At 36.9% G+C, this 21,477-nt stretch overlaps 1 protein-coding gene across 2 annotated transcripts in view; it reads left to right on the top strand.

The window, feature by feature from the left end:
* LOC120860199 (coiled-coil domain-containing protein 171) overlaps positions 1–21,477 on the top strand; it is a 334,015-nt gene that overhangs the window by 119,249 nt on the left and 193,289 nt on the right. For both annotated transcript variants that reach the window (XM_040235975.1, XM_040235974.1), the window contains 2 exons: positions 1,976–2,143; positions 3,922–4,110. In XM_040235975.1, the coding sequence (XP_040091909.1) occupies positions 1,976–2,143; positions 3,922–4,110 (357 nt within the window). The remainder of the gene's footprint in view (positions 1–1,975; positions 2,144–3,921; positions 4,111–21,477) is intronic.

The following is a 21,477-nucleotide window of genomic DNA, read 5'->3' as shown; positions in this document are numbered from 1 at the left end:
TGCCTATCCATGTTAATTTATTAATGACTTCTTAAAATATTATGACAGACTCTTCCATACTGTATGAGCCTGTGTGAGTAGAATTGTAATCTTATATTTTCTTTTACCCATGGGACGTAGAGCTAGTCTAGCTAGCGTGGAGCTAGTTTATCTGAGTCGTCTTGCATATTGAGTTCATTACTCGAACAAATATGAACATGAATGCCAAGAGAGTAAAAAGGAAACATTCTTCCCACTCTTCTTTCAGTCTGGGATTTAAATTGTGTCCACATGAAGGGGCTGGAATTGTTCTACACATCAGATAACGATTAAAGTAAAGGAAACTAGAAGGCTGACTGTATTGTAAAGTCAGCATGTCTACAGGATTGTGGTTGGGTTCAACATGTGTGAATTGATTTTGGATCTTGAGATTCTCTTTTCACGCCAAATGGATGATTGTCATGCATGGTTCATCACAGCCCAAGCGAAAAGGACGTGATGGCGACACAATGAATTACCCTTTAGGAAGAACTCAACCACTTGGCAAAATGTGGAGAGGGAAGATTGTTAGTGCCTGAGTATTATGTTTGGCTAGTTATATTTAATAAGATTTTTGAATGTCTCAATTTAGTTGAAAATGCAAATGACATCTTTAATTGCTTAAAAAATAAAGATACATAGCATTGTTATAAAGATTCTTCTTATATCTTAATTCAAGTTGTGGATATAGCTACATATTCAAATTTTTGGGGGGGGTTTAAATTGTTATATTTGGAAAAAATCTAAGATGACATATAGAGAGAATGAAAGATATGTATTTTTATATATATTGGAAACTTTCACCACAGCTTCTAACTACAAAACTTTTATATATGCTACATTCAGTTCTTATCTGGAAGATTAGAATTCCTATTTTTTAAATAGAAATTTAAAATTTCTTTTAAAGGTTTTCCTGTTGGTCTGTTAAAAAACCTTGAGAGAACTTATTTTATCTACCTAAAATGCTCATTTTGCAGCTTTTCACAATTACCTTGTCTTGAGTTCCATTCTTTGATTTTAAGGATAAAAATGTATTATAACGAGAGCAATTTGGCATTTTAGTAAGTAAATTCCCTTTTTGTTTTCAAGATGGAAATCAGCTTTTTAATGAATTCTGTAGTATAGTGTTTCTAGGTCATTAAGCAATGGATGGTTTAGCTACAACAGTAGCAATATAATTTGAGAGAATTTTTTACATATTTTTAATTGAACAGTTTTAAATTATGTCTTGGGCAGCTATGTTCTTTCTTTCTTTCTTTTTTTTTGGACTGCTAAGTTTGTGATATTTAAACACCTATAAATGCCCAGTTTGCCAAGTCCGATATAAACTTCTAAGTGGGGGAAAATAATGAGCCTATCTTCCATCTCTTTCATATCACTGTCTGCTTTGCCTAAGGGGTTTAGGATAGATTTCCTATAAGTGGTAAGTAAACCAGAATCTCTGGAGGAGGAGGAAAGCTGAGTAATTGTGTGCATGTAAAGTGCAGATGTTGGTATAGCTTTTTCTTTAACAGTGTTGGGTACACTCTTTATTTTGGTTTTTTGACCTAACATCTTTTTTGGCAAATGGAAATATAAAATTATGGAATTACCATGTTAACTTCTAGTTAGAAGAGCCTAGAAGCATCTAGTCCAGATATCTCATGTTAAAGCCAAGGAAGGGGAAGCCTGAACAGACACTGGCTCGATCATGTCCTAAGTTGTAGCAGAGCTGGCCTCAGAACTCAGGTTGTTTGGCTTCTACACTTGAGATTGTTTACTGAGTGTAAGCAATTGTAAGTTTCTATCTGCTGTTTAACTTTGAATGTTAAAAAAGTCCCCAAGATGACCATCTTCCCATACTTGAGTATTTTAATTCCTTTCTAGGATTTTTGACATAAATTCTTCACCATGTGAATTACGTGTTTTACGTCTTACAGTGTTTATATACTGGATTTAATTTCTTTTTTTCTCACAGGAGAAGCTAACCTTCCTTCATACCTTGTATCAGCACTTGATAGCAGGCTCTGTGCTCATAAAACAACCAGAAGGCATGCTGGATAAATTCTCTTGGTCTGAGCTTTGTGCAGTCTTGCAGGAGAATGTTGATGCCCTGATCGTAGACCTCAACAGGGCTAATGAGAAGGTAACTGTCCTCAGGCACCAGATTCCTCTATTAAATTCAGTGACATTTGTCCACATCACAGTATCATTAAGAAGGGCTGACATTCATCTTATTTCAAAAAGAATTTGGGTGTTAATAATTCAATACCATTAATTATGGCTTGTCTACAACTCAGTTTGATGCCATTGCTGTGGGCATGTAAATGTGACTGAAGTCTGTATGAAGTCTCTGAGCTCCACTTTCTGTGCAGGACATGCTAATACTACTAGCCAGTGTTAGCCACAGGGACCTAATTAAAAGAAAATAAATTAATCTCACTGATGAAGCAATTCAAAGAACTTAGTCATTTACATTAATAAACCAACTCTTTATGTTAGCATAAAATAGAAACAAGATACAGTTATTCAAAAACATGATCCTAAAATTCTTTGCTCAGGAAATAATGAGATGTTACTTTAAAAGCACTTAAAATTTAAAAATTATGTTTATGACATTTCTTGTAATAGAACAAACTGTATATTACAAAACCCATTCAGTGCTTTAGAAAGTAAGAAGGACATATTGTAGGAGAAAACTGGACTTTTATCGTCCCTTTAACATTCACAAACCTAGGAATTCAGTCTTTCAAAAAAAATTTAAAAACCTTCTTTTGGTTATTGAAAATTAAAGTGGCTTAGCAGTCCAATGTATTTCTCCGTTAAAGGTGTTGATTCTTATCCTGAGTCTGTTGAACTAGTTAGAACTATATTTATATGATCTAGTTTCTAGGTCTTAGTTGCAGTGACATTTGCCCTTAAGGGACACAGAGAGGAAAATTGTTCCCTAAATTTTTTTTTTTTAATCAGTTGAAGTAATGAAACAGCATCTTGGCCCAGTTTTTGAGTGAGAGCATTTTTATCTTGGTCTGATTGGCAAACAATCACAGGCATTGAGAAGTAGGATTGAGGAAATAAGGGAATAAATTGTGATAAGTGGAGATACTGTTCTTAGCTGTGAATGTGTATGTAACAGATTTCCAAATTACCGATAATTAAAATGAGTACATGTTTTAGCTCTCTGATATGGTATTGTATTTTAATAGTTTTTCATAATTTCAAAACATCGTTAATTGTCATACATGTTAGATGATGAAGATTTGCTTTCCAGTGTTTTGAATGTGAAATAAAAAATGACTGGAACATTCTTCTTTATTATATGTAAAATGTTTGTAGATTTGTAAATCTCATTTAAATACTTCCTTTTCCACTGAAATATCTGAACAGCTTGAGCTTTGGTTCTAGAGGTAAAAATATTCTTCTTAATTTTCTCAGTAAAATTGATTGTAGAATAAGTAACTTTGTTAGTTATTGGGGCTTCCCAGGTGGCACAGTGGTAAAGAATCCACCTGCCAATGCAGGAGGCTTGGGTTTGATCCCTGGGTTAGGAAGATCCCCTGGAATAGGAAATGGCAACCAGTTTCAGTATTCTTGCCTGGAAAATGCCATGGACAGAGGAGCCTGGTGGGCTGCGCCCATGGGGTCACAGAGAGTCAGACACGACTGGGTGACTGAGCACACACATAGAATTTTATTAGAGAAACAGATGTCATCTATCCATATAAGTGAAACATTTTCTGCTAAAATATAGTTTTGTTCTACTAACTCCTGTTTCCTTCATTTATTTTTCATTTTAGTTTAAAATTTTTGTATGATCTTAAGGCCTAAAATATAGTAGAAAATTCTAGAATAGCTTTTGGGGGAGATGATACAAAGAACACATTGGTGAGCATATCTTGTTCTGTATTCCATTTCCCCATTTAGATAAGTCATCTAGAGTATATCTGTAAAAACAAGTCTGATACGATGAAAGAGCTTCAGCAAACCCAGGAAGACACCTTTAACAAAGTGGCAGAGCAGATCAAAGCCCAGGAGAGCTGCTGGCACAAACAAAAGAAGGAACTGGAGCTGCAGTACTCTGAACTCCTCCTGGAGGTGCAGAAGAGGGCACAGGTATGCTACTGCCACAGAGAGCTTTAAAACGGGATGCTCGATCTTTTACTTTCAAGTGTGTTCTTTTAATACCAACACCAAGTCAGTTAAAGCTTCGGAGAACCACACAGAACTTGCTTGTTTGGGTTACATGTACGTGTGATTGTGCAAAGACACGTACACAAGTGGGCATACATGCATATGCACGCACTCGGGTGGATTAAGGATTGTCTCACTTAAGTTTGAAAGTAAATGGGTCTCTGGTTAAAAATGCACAGATCAATTAAATACTAAAATTGTATTTCCTTCATTTTAAAAATAAAGGTTAAGAAATTTTGGTAAAATATTATCAGTTTTAGTGTAGATATACTTTGATCCAGTTTATTCCATTTGTGGAGATTTTTATTAACATGTGAACCCATCATTTTAATTCATTTGAGGTTGAAATTTGCTGTAGTGCCTAACGTTGAAGACTTTGAATTATAGTTATAGATCCTATAGCAAACCTATTGGTTGTGAGAGGTAATACATCCTCTGTGTTGGATTTGATTGAGAACAGAAGTTATGTGTAGTTAGCAAAATCATATTTTTTTCTTATACAAGATATTATCAACATACTTTATATTGCTAACTCTCATTCCTGCTCAATCAGAAATAACAATGACAGTCTATACTTTTTTTGTATAGACTTCTCATAGTTGATTCAGTTTTAACCTCTTTATTTGATCCACTCATTCTTATATTGTCAAGTCTAATTAAAAAAAGAAACCACATTTAAAAAATTTGCCAATAAACAGTTTCCAGTTGCTTAAAATAAGACCACTCTGTTTTCCCAAGCATTTAAGCCCCATATGAAGTTAAGCTTTTCTCTGTGAATTTGAATGAATTCATACACTCTCTAAAAGTGGCCTTTTGTTCACTACATGCAGAATGCAATGTGATATCTTCTGCATTTTCTACCACTGAAGAGACCTAAATAAATTTTTTAGAGATAATATTGACATACAGTGAACAGATTTTAAGTATATAGTATGATATTTTGATCAGTGTATGCACCCATATACCCATCGCCCCATTTAAGACTTAAACATTTTCATTACCTCAGAAAGTTCTCTTGTGCTCTCTTCCGGTCAGTTTCTACTCCCCGTAGGTACCCAGAATTCTGATGTTCTGATACCTATCATCATAGATTATTTTCCTTTGTTCTAGAATCATTCAGTGTATAGTCTTTGGTGGTTGGCTTATTTCCCTCAACATATATATTTTTAATATTCATGCTTGTTGTATTTCTTAGTTGTTCATTCTTCTTTATAGTTGAGTAGTATTCCACTTTATAATTATACCACAATTTAATAAATTGTGAATTGATGGATATTTGTCTTTTTTCCAGCTTTTGGCTGTTGTAAACAAAATTGTTGCAAACATTATTGTCTAACTGTTTTATTGACATATGTTTTCATTTTGTAGTTAAGAGTGTAGTTTAACTACACTAGTTTATAAGACAGATGTATGTTTATAAATAAACTATCAGATATTTTTTCCAAAATGGTTCTATCACTTTATATTTCTCTCATCAATTTGTGAGAATTTTCATTGTTCTATATCCTCTGCAAAGTTTGTCATTGTCGGTATTCTAAATTTAACCATTCTAGTTGTTTTAAAATGGAATTTTATTGTGATTTTCACATTTTCTTGGTGAATATGGTGTTGAGCACTTTTTATGTTCTTATTGTCATTTACATATTTTATTTTATGAAGTGTCTCTACAGGTGTTTGTACATTAAGAATTTGGGTTGTTTGTGTTTTTATTATTGATTTTCAGAAGTTCTTTATAAATTCTGGATATAATTCTTTATCATACATATGTATCCCAGATATTTTCTTTCATATCTCACTTGCCTTTTTATTTTTTAGTATTTATTTTGATGATCACAAGTTTTAAAATTTTGGTGAAGTTCAACTTATAAATCTTTTTCTCTTTTGAGTACTTTTATGTGGTAAGCAATCTTTCTATAGCTCAAGATTCTGAAGATAACATATCATTTCTTCTGAGGTTTTATAGTTTTAACTTTTTGTCTAGGTCTGTGATCCATCTCAAATTAATTTTTGTATGTGATGTTAAATGGAGGATGAGGTTCATTTTCCCACACCATTTATTCAAGAGTTTACTTTTCCTGATTTAGTATCCCTAGTCCCTTTGAGAAAAAACAACTGACTATATATGGGAACTGCAGGTTTGTTGCATCCCTACAGTTTTGCCTTTTCCAGAATATTATATAAATTATACGTATTTCTTGGCTGTGCTGGGTCTTTGTTGCTGCACAGGCTTTTTCTCTAGTTGCAGAGAGTGAGGGCTTGAGTCTAGGTGTGGGTGTGGGCTTCTCATTGCAGTGGCTTCTCTTGCGGAGCACTGGCTCTAGGACCCATGGGCTTCAGTGGTTTCGGCACGAGAGCTCAGTAGTTGTGGTTCCTGAGCTCTGGAGCACAAGCTCAGTGGTTGTGGTGTATAGGGTAATTACTCTGTGGCATGTGGAAACTTCCCAGACCAGGGGTTGAACCTGAGTCTCCTACTTTGGCAGGTGGATTCTTATCCACTTGAGCTATCAGGGAAGCCGCAGTATGTTATATAACTGAAATCATACAGTATGTAGCATTTTAGGTGTTTCTTCACTCAACAAAATATGTTTGGGAGTTATTCACATTGTTGGTTTTATCGGTAGCTCCCTCCTTTTTACTGCTGAGTAATATTCCATTGTATGGATGTAGCACTGTTTATCTAGGTACTTGCTGATGGGCCTTTGGGTTGTTCTTATTTTTTTTACAATTATGATTAAACATGCTTTTAACATTCATGGATAGGTTTTTGTGGATCATTCAGTTCAGTTCAGTCTCTCAGTCGTGTTTGACTCTTTGCAACCCTGTGGACTTCAGCATGCTAGGCTTCCCTGTCCATCACCAACTCCCGGAACCTACTCAAACTCATGTCCATGGAGTCAGTGATGCCATCCAACCTCTGTCGTCCCCTTCTCCCACCTTCAATCTTTCCCAGCATCAAGGTCTTTTCAAATGAGTCAGTTCTTCACATCAGCTGGCCAGAGTATTGGAGTTTCAGCTTCAGTATCAGTCCTTCCAATGAATATTCAGGATTGATTTCCTTTAGGATTGACTAGTTCGATTTCCTTGCAGTCCAAGGGACTCTCAAGAATATTGTAAAGTAATTAGCCTCCAATTAAAATAAATAAATTTAAATTAAAAATAAATAAAAGCATTCAAATTAAAAGAAAAAAAGAGTATTCGCCAACACCACAGTTCAAAAGCATTAATTCTTCAGCGCTCAGCTTTCTTTATAGTCCAACTCTCACATCCATTTAGGACTACTGGAAAAACCATAGCTTTGATTAGACTGACCTTTGTTGGTAAAGTAATCTCTCTGCTTTTTAATATGCTGTCTAGATTGGTCATAGCTTTTCTTCCAAGGAGAAAAGATGCTTCCAAGCGTCTTTTAATTTCATGGCTGTAGTTACCATCTGCAGTGATTTTGGAGCCCCCCAAAATAAAGTCTGTCACTGTTTCCATTGTTTCCCCATCTATTTGCCATGAAGTGATGAGACCAGATGCCATGATCTTAATTTTCTGAATGTTGAGTTTTAAGCCAAGTTTTTCAGTTTTTTGAATGTTGAGTTTTAAGCCAACTTTTTCACTCTCCTCTTTCACTTTCATGAAGAGGCTCTTTAGTTCTTCACTTTCTGCCATAAGGGTGGTGTTGTCTGTATAGCTGAGGTTAATGATATTTTTCCTGGCAATCTTGATTCCAGCTTGTGCTTCATCCAGCCTGGCATTTCACATGATGTACTCTGCATATAAGTTAAAAATTTTTTTTTTGGGTGAACACTTAGGAGTCTGATTTCTGTTATTATGGTAAGTATGTATTTAACTTTGTAAGCAACTATCAAATTGTTTTCCCAAGTGGCTATCATTTTGCCTTCTCACTAGGCTTGTAAGAAAGTTCTGATTGCTCTGCATCTGTGCCAGCATGTGGTTTCATCATTTTTTTCTTTTTGTTTTTAGCTGTTCTAATAGGTGTACAGTGCTATGTCATTATGGTTTTAATTTAGACTTTCCCTAATGAATAATAATGTTGAGCATTTTTCATATGCTTATTTGCCATCTGTATATCTTCTTTGGTGAATTATCTATTCATATCTTTTGCCCATTTTGTAATTACATTGCTTATTTTCTTCTTGCTGAATTTCAAACATTGTTAGATATATGATTTGCAAGTATTGTCTCCAAGTCTCTTAAAAGAACTTTTGCAGAACCAGTGTTTTAAATTTATAAAGTTCAATTTGATACATTTTTCTCTTATGGCCTGGGCTTTTAGTATTGTATCTAAGAACTCTTTTCCCTAGTGCAAGGTCACCAGGATTTCTTCCTGCTTATTTTCTAGATTTCGTATAGTTTTAGGTTTTACATATAGGTCTGTGATCCATTTTGAGTTAATTTTTGTAAAGGTGTGAGGCTTGGATTGATTTTTTTTTTCCTGCATTTGGATGTCCATATTCTAGCAGTATTTCTTTAAAGGCTATCCTTTTTCTATTGAATTGCCTTTGTATCTTTGTCAGAAGTCAGTTGGTTGCATTTGTCCAAGTCTATTATTTAGACTTTCTCATCTATTCCATTTATTTATATGTCTATTCTTTTTTCATTATCACACTGGTTTGATTTTTGTATTTTTTGGTTAGTCTTGAAATCAGGTAATGTGAATCTTCCAATTTTCTTCATTTCCTATCACTTTAAAAAAATGGGATAAATTTGACATGCAATGTGGTGTAAATTTAAGGTATACATCATATTACTTTGATATATTAATGTATTGTGATATGGTTGCCTTTGTAATATTTATTACATTATATGCTTACAGCACCATATTATTGTCTATGTTCAGTGAACATATATGACATCTAATCAGATGGTAAAGACTCTGCCTGCAATGTAGAGATCTGGGTTTGATCCCTGAGTCGGGAAGATCTCCTGGAGAAATGACTGGCTACTTGCCTGGAGAATTCCATGGACAGAGAAGCTTGGCAGGCTACAGTCCATGGAGCCACAAAGAGTCGGACATGACTGAGTGACTGAGCACAGCACACAGCATGATCCTATTACCTGTATCTTAATTGTTTCTGGTTCATTTTCTGTAGGTCTTTTCCTTCACTTGTGTTTCCTGCCTAGAGAAGTTCCTTTAGCATTTGTTGTAAAGCTGGTTTGGTGGTGCTGAATTCTCTTAATTTTTGCTTGTCTGGAAAGCTTTTGATTTCTCCATCAAATCTGAAGGAGAGTCTTGCTGGGTAGAGTGTTCTTGGTTGTTGGTTCTTCCCTTTCATCACTTTAAATATATTATGCCTTTCCATTGTGGCTTGTAGAGTTTCTGTTGAGAAATCAGCTGACAGTCTGATGGGAGTTCTCTTGTACGTTGTTGTTTTTACACGTTTGATCTCCTTAGATTCTGCATATAAGTGATGTTGTGCAGTGCTTGTCTTTGTCTGTCTTGTCTTGCTTAACATATTATGTTCAAGATTCATTCATGCTGTCACCAATGGCAGGATGTGTTCCTTTCTCATGGGTGAAAAACATTACATTCTGTAGGTAAATCTTTTTTACCCATTCATTTGTTGTTGGTCTTTTGGGTGGTTTCCGTATTTTGGCTGTTGTGAATAGTGCTATGGTAAACACAGGAGTGCATATATCTCACTGAATTACTGTTTTCATTCCCTTGGGTATGTTCTGAGAAGCAGAATTCCTGGATGGCAGGTCTAGTTTTAAGTTGTTGAGGCACCGTCATATTGTTTTCCTCAGTGGCTGGACTAACTTACCGTCTTTCCGGCAGTGTGTAAGGGTTTTTCCACCACGCCCTCACTGTCCCCTGTTGTCTCTTGTCTTCTTGACGATAGCCATCTCAACAGCTATGAGGTGACGTCTCATTGTGGTTTTTACTTGTCTTTCCCTGATGATTAGTGATGTTGAGCATCTTCTCATGTGTCTGTTGACCATTTTGATGTCCGGTTTGGAAAAATGTCTATTTAGTTCTTCTGCCCATTTAAAACTATTTTTTTTGGTTATTAAGTTGTTATTAATTCTTTATGTATTTTGAATATTAACCCCTCATCTGATACATGATTCGTAAAAATTTTCTTCCAGTCCGTTGGCAATCACCTCATTTTGTTAATTGTTTATTTTGCAGTGCAGGAGCTTTTGAATGTGATATAGTCCCATTTGTTGATTGTTATTTGTATTGCTTGTGCTTCTGATGTCATATCCAAAAAAAAATCATTCCCAAGACAGATATCTTTGGGCTTTATCTCTATGTTTTCTTTAGGAGTTTTATGGTATTAGGTCTTATGTTTAAGTCTTGGATCCATTTTGAGTTAATTTTTGTGAGAGGTATGAGAAGAGTCTAGTTTCATTGTTCTGTACATGTTTCTCCAATTTTTCTGGCACCATTTGCTGAATAGACCATCCTTTTCTCATTGGTTTTCTTGGTTCCCTTGTTGAATATTAGTTGACCATATAGGGTGGGATTTAATTCTTGACTGTCTGTTCTGTTCCATTGGTCTAGAAGTCTGTTTTAGTGCCAATGCCATATTGTTTTTATCACTATGGCTTGCTGATGCTGTGATCTTACATATAGGAAATCCCAAAGAGTCAATCAAAAACTATTGTAATTAAGTAATTACATGTAATTGATGTAATTAATGATTTTAGTAAAGTGGCAGGTTACAAAATCAACTTATAGAAATCTGTGACATTCCTTTACACTAATGAAGAAGCCTTGGAAAAATAAAGTGCTCCTGTTCACAGTAGCATCAGAAACAATAAAATATTTAGGAATAAATTAACTGGAAAAGTAAAAGATCTGGACAATAAAAATGACAAGACTTTGCAGAAATAAATAGAAGATACAAACAAAGAGAGACACATCCCTTGTTCATGGATCAGAAGAATTAATATTGTTAAAATGACCATACTACCCAAAACGATCTACAGGTTCAGTTCAATCCCCATCAAAATATCAAAGGAATTCTTCATAGAAATAAGAGAAACGAGCCTAAAATGTGTGTGGAACCACAAAAGACCCCTAACAGTCAAAGCAACCTGGACAAAAAAGAACAAAATTCTTGATTTCAAACTATCCTATCAGTGTTTTGAACTCATTTCCTTTATAAATCTGCAGGAAGGCATAGCAATTCACTTTCTCAAGTAAAGGAATCAGCATCACAAATGCTGATGTTTTAGGAGCAGCTCTCACTGAAGACTTTTTTCCTGAAGAATGTGTAACATATGGCTGTGATCCCTGAATATGCAAATTGAAACTATCATTTTCATTATTCCTGAATGTACATTAATATTATATATTGGCATTTGTCTGTATTATTTATGTACAGTATTTGAATTTTCATAAAATATAATTGGATACACAGCAACATTTAATTTGGGTTTATATTTGGTAAACTAATATTATATTGCATATTACAGTATCTGTAAATTTCATTTTGGGATATTTTCCTATGATTAATTCTATATCTCTGCTTTTTTTCCCGAGCTGCAATGCAGATAAAGATATTTTCATTTTATATTATTTAAACTTCAAAAATTATGTTGATAAGGACATGAGAGGGAAAAATCCACAGTTTTGATAGGATTATGGGTTATAGAGAATGTTATATGTCAGGAGAACATAGCCATTAATAGATACCACCTGCTGGAAAATAAATGACTTATCCATAGAGTCTCTGTTTAGTGTTTGGTTATTGTAAATAAGTGGTTAGTAAAAGGTAGTTTAATAAAAATCAGTTTTTGGATATGAATAGCTTTTATTTGAAAAAATGCGGAATAATTTGCAAGACTTTCGGATGTTTAAGCTTTAAAGCAGGTGGTGGGAATGCTATTAGGTAATAAAATTAGAGTAGGAAGCTTGGTTTTAGCATGTTTTTGCGTACGTGCTAAGTTGCTTCCACCTGCAGAGTGGCAGACCTGGGTTCGATCCCTGGATTGGGAAGATCCCCTGGAGGAGGGAATGGCTGCCCACTCCGGTATTCTTGCCTGGAAAATTCCATGGACAGAGGAGCCTGTTGGGCTAGAGTCCATAGGGTGGCAGAGTCAGACAAGACAGAGAGACTTTCACTTTCTTAAGTTGTTTCAGTCGTGTCCGAGTCTGCGACCCTATGGACTGTAGCCTGCTAGGCTCCTCTGTCTGGGTAGTTCTCCAGGCCAGAATACTAGAGTGGGTTGCTGTGCCCTTCCCGACCCAGGGATTGAACCTGTGTCTCTTATGTCTCTTGCGTTGGCAGGAGGGTTCTTAGTGCCACCTGGGAAGCTCTCGCATGGTTTTAGTATTAGTTAAAATGTGCTAGCTACATGGTTGGGTAATTTGTGAATTTAAATAACTTTGGGCCATCATATAAATATATCTCAAACATCTTTGCCTACCAAAGCATCAGGACTGAGTGCCATGATACATTGCTTTACTGACTTTGCTTTTGTAATTTTAGTATTTATATTCTTGTTTCTTTTCTGTCTGAAAAGATGAAATTACTGGAACAAGAACTTCCTTTCTAAAACTAAAGATTTTTCACTGTCAGTTAAGTATGGTTAACCCTTGATATGATGTTTATTTTAAACACTTCTAGTTTATGTGACAGTTTAGTAAAGTCCCCTTCTCCAGAGGATCTTCCCAACCCAGGGATGGAACCCAGGTCTCCCACATTGCAAGTGGATTCTTTACCAGCTGAGCCACAAGGGAAGCCCAAGAGTACTGGAGTGGGTAGCCTATCCCTTCTCCAGCCGATCTTCCTGACCTAGGAATCGAACCAGGGTTTTCTGCATTGCAGGCAGACTCTTTACCAGCTGAGCTATCAGAGAAACCCTTAGTAAAGTCAAGTGAGTTTAAATTGAAGAAGAAAAATCAAAGAAATTCAGGTCCATCATAATATATTGCATTTTATTTCTCTTCCATCACATTATTAAGAGTACATTTGGCTAGAAATAAGTTACTCATAAAAGTGTTGTTAGATGTTAAATTTTTTTACTTTTAAATTGAATTCTAAAAATATTCAGAGGTAAAAGTGCAGCTTGTTTATATTGATGATGATAGGGAGACATGATTTACAAGGAGTTAGACACAGTTCGGAACACACTGTTACGATTGGGCACCTCTAATGAAATACAGGAAAGTTCTCTGACTACTTTTCAAATAACTGTTCTAGAAGTTGTTTTTATTAATAATAATACTATCAATTGAATTTTTATAATGCTTGATCCCATTTTTAACTCTTTTTCATACCTTTGCTTGCCTCCTCTTCCATGATCCTCATAATAAACATGTGAGAAAAGTCACTTAAATATCATTTCTGTTTTACAAATGTGAAAAGTAAGATTCAGAGAACTGCTCATTTGTATAGTGAGGAAGTTGTGGGGTCAGAATTAGGATGGAGATAACAGATATGACATGTTTAGCACCTTGCTTGGCATTTAGTAACTACAAAGTAAACATTGTGTGCTGTTTGAATATATTATCATCATCCTTATCAGGGAGTCTTTTTTTGCATCATGCTAAACACTTTCCCTGGTAGCTCAGAGGTTAAAGCATCTGCCTGCAATGCAGGAAAGCTGTGTTCGATCCCTGGGTTGAGAAGATCGCCTGGATGAAGGAAATGGCAACCTACTCCAGTATTCTTGCCTGGAAAATCCCACAGACAGAGGAGCCTGGTGGGCTATACTCCACTGGGTAGCAAAGAGTCGGACATGTCTGAGCGACTTCACAAACACTTTCTTTTAGGAACATGCTATTTTTGTATATGAAGTAATATCTGAAAACAGGTCTAGTGACAACTCAGTTTTATATTTCCTGACCTCACTTTTCTGAGTGAATCTTGTTTATTTAGTAATTAAACATGATAATGTATGAAAAAGCTAACCAGGGCCACACTGTTAATCAAAGTTGATAGTTCTTGGTCTTGTTTTTTTCAGACTTCTTTTTTCTGAGAGATTGAAATTTTAGCATACTGTATTGCAAAATTACTACCGTAGGTAAGAATAGCAAAATAACTTTACAGAATATAATTATTAATTGAATAAATGTTATGTATAAGATTTATGGAACACTCTGTTTCATTCTGTGAGATACTTATTTCCTCAAAAAGTGTCAGATTTAGTTGGAGAGGCACTATAGAAACGTGTGAAAAATTAAATAATAGAAGGTTTATCCTGAGGTTGTACATAATTACTTGCCAAAAGAGTGCTATCGACTCAGAAGAGAAGATGGTTAAAGTTTGAAGCCTTCATAGAGGAGACTAGAGCCACCTGGGCTTTGTATTCAGCATCTGAAAGCCCATAAGGAAGGGAGGCGTGAGACAGATCTGATCTTAGAGGTCATGCTAACTTTCTAGCAGTCTGAGGTAATATCTTTTAACAATCACTAAATCAAGCATTTTGCCTGTATTGACAGTTTATTTTCAGTCAAATGATGAAGAGAACTCTTTTTCTTTTGAGGGCTTGACTTATCTCTTTGGATAGTTTTATAATTTGTATTGCCTTAGAAACTAGAGAATACACACAGGCATGTACCGTTTTTGACACCTATTATTTTTGACGTGCTAAACTTCCAAATGAAATTAAAAGATGCTTGCTCCTTAGAAGAAAAACTATGACCAACCTAGACAGCATATTAAAAAGCAGAGACATTACTTTGCCAACAAAGGTCTGTCTAGTCAAAGCTATGGTTTTTCCAGTAGTCATGTACATGGATGTACATGGAGTTGGTCTATAAAGAAAGCTGAGCACCAAAGAATTGATGCTTTTGAACTGTGGGGTTGGCGAATATTCTTGAGAGTCTCTTGGACTGCAGGGAGATCCAACCAATCCATCCTAAAGGAAATCAATCCTGAATATTTATTGGAGGGACTGATGCTGAAGCTGAAACTCTAATACTTTGGCAACCTGATGCAAAGAACTGACTTATTGGAAAAGACCCTGAAGCTGAGAAAGATTGAAGGCAGGAAGAGAATGGGAAGACAGAGGATAAGATGATTGGATGGCATCACCGACTCAATGGACATGAGCTTGAATAAACTCTGGGAGTTGGTGATGGATAGGGAGGCCCGGTGTGCTACAGTCCATGGGGTTGCAAAGAGTCAGACAGGACTGAGTGACTGAACTGAACTGAACTGAAACTTCCAAAATGAAGATAGTGTTTTTAAGGTAAGTAAATAACTGTTATGGGATTTCAGTATATATATTGAAGACCAGATAATGAAATTGCTGGGTTGTGTGGTAACTTTGTATTTAACTTTTTGAAGAACTGCCAAACTTTTTCAAAAGTCTGTGCACACCATCTCAACATTTCCATTGACAATGTATTGAAGACTCCAATTTCCTCACAAAATGTGCTTTATTTTTTAACAGAGAAACATTTACATTGTAGGAAAAACAGGCAGATTTATGTTTATTATTTTAAAAAAACTACCATTGTATAAGAAATATAGGTAACATAAAAATAAAACCTTTTAAAATGAAGTCCTTTGATGTCTATTTGTCACTGACTGTCCAGTTTGCAGTTTAATTTTTTGCCAACGTAAAGAATGAGAACTCAGCAAGTAAAAGTGATAAAAAAAGTTTTACTCCACAGGGAAGTGTCTGATTTCTGGCCCAAGGTCTCAAAGTTCATGGGTTGCTGAAAGCCAATAGATGTCCCTTAAAGCTTCTGTATTTCAGGAAGTAAGTGCATAATTCATTAAGGGAAGAAGCTGTCCTGTTCACTTCATTTTCAGTGCACTTTGAATTTATCAGAGTCATGGAAAACTAGTGAAATTAGATAGAATTTTTGGCATGTCAAAAAAAACTATGTAGAAGATATAAAGTTTATAAAAATTTCAGGTTGTTAAACTTTTTAAAGATATTTTAAGGGGGAATTTGTGAATATTATTTCTGAAATTAACACACCAAGGAGCAGATTATCTCAGTACTAGGAGTGCTTTTGTTCTATTTGAAGGTGATGTTCCTTATGTTTGTTAGAAAAATGTTAGCCTTTAATCTTTGGTAAAGAACACCAGTTTTCTTTTTAAGACATATTTGCTCTTATAGTAATTTCCAGCCTTACTCTCAAACAAGCTTTGTTATTCAAGAAGAATTCATGGTAAATAATGCAATAGCTCTGCAGGTCCCCCTGGAATATCAGGATTAATTTAAAACAAAATTTTGACATGTTGATAAGGTCCAAATTATATTTAGAAATTATATCTTTTTTGATTATTTTTTTCTTTGCTTTATATTTGTAAAGTTTTTATTCACTGGCTATTTACTCAGTGCTTATTATGGGTAAAGTGCTGTTCTAAGCACCAGGGAACATTTTATAAAGGATTATTTAGTTCATTTAATACTTATTAAATACTTGAAGGGTATAAAGCATTGTGACAGGCACTGGAGTAAATAATCCCTGGCCTTTAGGAACTAAAACTCTATTGCATTTGAGGGAGAGTAAATAAACACACATGAAACAAGTAAGTAGCAGTGTAGAAATAAGTGTCTAGTAGTTTAATTATGTTCAGAGAAGGTCAAGGTCAACATGAATAGGACTGATAGTAATAGGTGTCATGGAATAGATATACCCTGAAATGGGTTCAGGATATGGTTAGAACTTACGTAGCATTAGGGAAGTCAGCACCTGGTGGTGCTGGAGACCATGGATAAATTGTGAAAAGGCATAGTAAGGTTCATGTCTGGATAGCAGAAGAGCAGCCCATAGCCTTTTTCCTTCCAGCTGAGGATCCTGGGAAATGGTGATGTCTTTGCAGAAGGCATGTGGAGGTGTTGTGACTTGAAGGGGAGACCTTGGTTCAGTAAAGATAGAGTTCCAGCAGTAGGATTGGACTGACCCAGTTCGACATGAAACTAGCTTTGAAGTTTAGGGGTGAATAGTTAGTGCTGATGATCATTAGAATTAAGGTGGTAGCAGTCGAGATGAATGAGGATGTATTTTGTAGATAAGCCCTCTTGTGCTTGTGGATGGTTCTGATTTGGGAATGGAGAGGATAAGGTGAAAGAAGGAGGAATTAAGACTGATTACAAAGTTTTTGACTTGAAAAATTGGGCAGATGTTTGTTCAATTTACTGATATAAAGAAGACTATTATAAACATGTTTTAGGGCTTCCCAGGGTTTCCTGGAGTGTGAAGTCAAGTGGGCCTTAGGAAGTATTACTATAAACAAAGCTAGTGGAGGTGATGGAATTTCAGCTGAGCTATTTCAAATTCTAAAAGATGATGCTGTTAAAATGATGTACTCAGTATGCCAGCAAATTCGGAAAACTCAGCAGTGGCCACATGACTGCAAAAGGTGTTTTCATTCCAGTCCCAAAGAAGGGCAGTGCCAAAGAATGCTCAAACTACTGCACAGTTGCACTCATTTCACATGCTAACAAGGTCATGTTCAAAATCCTTCAAGCTAGTTTTCAGCAGTACATGAGCTGAGAACTTCTACATGTACAAACTGGATTTAGAAAAGGCAGAGGAACCAGAGATCAAATTGCCAACATCTGTTGGATCATAGAAAAAGCAAGGGAATTCCAGAAAAAACATATACTTCTGCTTCACTGACTATACTGCAGCCTTTGACTGTGTGGATCACAACAAACTGGAAAATTCTTAAAGAGATGGGAATAGCAGACCACCTTTCCTGTCTCCTGAGAAACCTTTATGCAGGTCAAGAAGCAACAGTTAGAACCAGACATGGAACAACAGACTGGTTCAAAATTGGTAAAGGAGTACATCAAGGTTGTATATTGTCTCCCTGCTTATTTAACTTCTATTCAGAGTACATCATGCAAAATGCCAGGCCGGATGAATCACAAGCTAGAACCAAGATTGCTGGGACAAGTATCAATAACTTCAGATATGCAGATGATACCACACTAATGACAGAAAGTGAAGAGGAACTAAAGAGCCTCTTGCAGGTGAAAGAAGAGCGTGAAAAAGCGGGCTTAAAACTCAACATCCAAAAAACAAAGAAAATGGCATCTGCTTCCATCACTTCATGACAAACAGATGGGAAAAAATATGGAAACAGTGACAGACTTTCTATTCTTGGGCTTCAAAATCACTGTGGACAGTGACTGCAACCTTGAAATTAAGACACTTGCTCCGTGAGAGAAAAGCTCTGACAAACCTAGACGGTGTGTTAAAAAGCAGAGACATCCCTTTGTGACAGAGGTGCATATAGTCAAAGCTCTGGTTTTTTAGTAGTCGTGTGTGGATATGAGCATGCATGCACGCCAAGTTGCTCCAGTAGTGACCAACTCTTTGTGCTTCTATGGACGGTAGCCCGCCAGGCTCCTCTGTCCATAGGATTTTCCAGGCAAGAATAGTGGAGTATATTGCCATTTCCTACTCCAGGGTATTTTTCCAACCCAGGGATTGAACCTGATTTTCTTACATTTCCTGCATTGGCAGGTGGGTTCTTTACCACTGTCGCCACCTGGGAGTTGGACCATAAAGAAGGCTGAGCCCCGAAGAATTGATGCTTTCAAACTGTGGTGCTTGAGAAGACTCTGGAGAGTCCCTTGGACTGCAAGGAGATCCAACCAGTCCATCCTAAAGGAAATCAGTCCTGAATATTCATTGGAAGGACTGATGCTGAAGCTGAAACTCCAATACTTTGGCCAGCTGATGTGAAGAGCTGACTTATTCGAAAAGACCCTGATGCTGGGAAAGTCTGAGGGCAGGGAGAAGGGGGCAACAGAGGATGAGATGGCTGGATGGCATCATCGACTCAGTGGACATAAGTTTGAGCAAAGTGGGATATCGTGAGGGACAGGGATATCTGGCGTGCTGCAGTCTGTGGGCTGGCAGAGTCGGATATGACTGAGTGACTGAACAAAATAACAAAGGCCTTCCCAGATGGTGCAGTTGTATAGAATTTGCCTGCTGTGCAGGAGACATAGGAGGCTTGTGTTTGATCCCTGGGTCAGGAAGGTCCCTTAGAAGAGAAAATGGCAACCCATTCCAGAATTCAGAGGAGCCTGGCAGACTGTAGTCTATAGGGCTTCAGAGAGTCGGACGGGACTTAATGACTGAGTATCCGCACGTGCATGGGGCTTCCCAGGTCGCTTGGTGGTGAAGCATCCACCTGCCAGTGCGGGAGAGGCGAGTTTGACCCCTGGGTCAGGAAGATCCCCTGGGGGAGGAAATGGCAACCCACTCCAGGATTCTTGTCTAGGAAATCTCATGGACAGAGAAGAAGCCTGGCGGGCTACAATCCATGGTGTCAGAGCTGGACATGACTTAGCAATTGAACATTATAAACAGATTTAATAGGAAAAACAGCAGTACTTGAGATGGTTATTGAGGTATCTAAGGAAAGATGCCTATTGCAAAGGTCCCCAAATCCCGGGCCATGGACTAACTGCAGCAGAAGGTGAGGAGCAGGTTGGTAAGTGAGCAAAGCTTCAACTGCTACTTCTCATCACTCCCCATTGCTTGTATGGCTGACTGAACCATCTCTGCCCCTGCCCCTGCTGTCCATGGAAAAATTGTCTTCCACGAAACCAGTGCCTAATGCCAAAAAGGTTGGGGACCACTGGGCTAATGGGCAGTCAGATCTGTAATTGTGGATTTCAGTAGAGCTACCAGGAATGAGGGAATATAATTGTTAAAAAATAATTAAAACTTTTAGTATTTATTCATGCATTGGAGAAGGAAATGGCAACCCACTCCAGTGTTCCTGCCTGGAGAATCCCAGGGACGGCAGAGCCTGGTGGGCTGCCATCTGCAGGGTTGGGCAGAGTTGGACACGACTGAAGTGACTTAGCAGCAGCAGCAGCAGCATTAATATTAGTGTGGTTTTCTTAGTCTAACATTTGTCAGTAAGAGCTTTAAAAATTTAAGTACTTCATTTCATTATTTTAAAATCCTTAATTCAAATATCTCACTTTGCTAATTCTAGTTATTTAGTTCAATATTGTCCCAGTTGATTGTTTTGATAACCATTAATATTTATCTTGATTATAATTACTCAAACCAAGAATGACTTAGGACAACATGTGACAATTAAACAGTCTTTAGAGATTGCTTTTTTACTTACATATAGACTTTACATGTATTCTTTTAACAATTTCTTCTTTTAAAAAATTGAGGTAGCTTATTTATAACTTTATTTAAGTTTCACGTGTACATTTTAATGCAATTTCTGGATACACTATAGCACACCCACTTCCACCAGTCTGGTTTCCATGCAGCGCCATACAGTTGACCCCTTTTTAACCATTTTGTCCTCCCCAGACCCTTTTCCTCTGGTAATCGCTACTCTGTCCTCTGGATCTGTGTTTGCTTTGGCTTGGTTTTTTTCATTTTTTTTGGTTCTTGTTTGTGTTTTGTATTCCACATGAGTGAAATCGTATGGTGTTTGTCTTTCTCTGTCAGACTTATTTCATTTAGCATAGTACCTTCAAGGTCCATCCCTGTTGTTGAAAATGGCTAGTTTTCATCTTTTTTTACGGTTTAATAGTATTGCATTGTATGTATAGACCACATCTTCCTTGTCTGTTCGTCTGTTAATGGGCACTTAGGTTGTTTGCGTATGTTGACTCTTGTACATAGTGCTGCGATAAACATAGGGGTGAACATATGTATCGTCCGGCCACTCACGATGGCTGTTCTCTTGCTCTTGGTACATCCCCTGTTTGACCAGTCCCTGCTTCACTCACATGAATATCCAGTTCTCTTAATTATCAGGCTTAATTAGCTCCTGGAAACTGATGCGCCCACCTGATGTCAATTCCCTCTATAAATGGTAGCCACCTCCTCCCCTGAGTAGCAAAGACTGTTCCCACGTCCTGCCCAGCATCTGCCACACATGGTGGGGTGTCACTCCAGGACCCTTTGTGTAAGATCCCTCTATCCAATCAATCAAGGGCCCCTAACTTCCAAGCTGAAGACTGGTACCTGCTGGTCAGATCAGCAGCAGCATTTAGATTAGACGTAAAGTGCAGAATAATTGTAATGTGCTTGACTCATCCAAAAAGCATCTTCCCCAACTCTCTGTCCATGGAAAAATTGTCTTCCGTGAAACTGGTCTGTGGTGCCAAAAAGTCTGGGGACTGTGGCAGCAAACCATTGGTGTCTCTGAAACTGTCTCCAGGCTGTTGAGGCTGGGCAACTTTAAGACTTGGAGGGTGCAATGCAGCAAGATATCTTTTCAAGTTAGTTGTTCCATATTTCAATTTATATGGAAAAGTGGAATAGCTGGATCATATGGTAGTTATATACTTATTTTTTGAGTAATTTCTATACTGTTTTCCATAGTGATTGCACCAGTTTACATTCTTACCAATAGTGTGTGAATT

Source organism: Oryx dammah, unplaced genomic scaffold, assembly GCF_014754425.2.
Source record: "Oryx dammah isolate SB20612 unplaced genomic scaffold, SCBI_Odam_1.1 HiC_scaffold_11050, whole genome shotgun sequence".
Taxonomy (NCBI): domain Eukaryota; kingdom Metazoa; phylum Chordata; class Mammalia; order Artiodactyla; family Bovidae; genus Oryx; species Oryx dammah.
The sequence above is the reverse complement of the archived record's forward strand: the minus strand, read 5'-3'. Positions and strand labels throughout refer to the sequence as shown.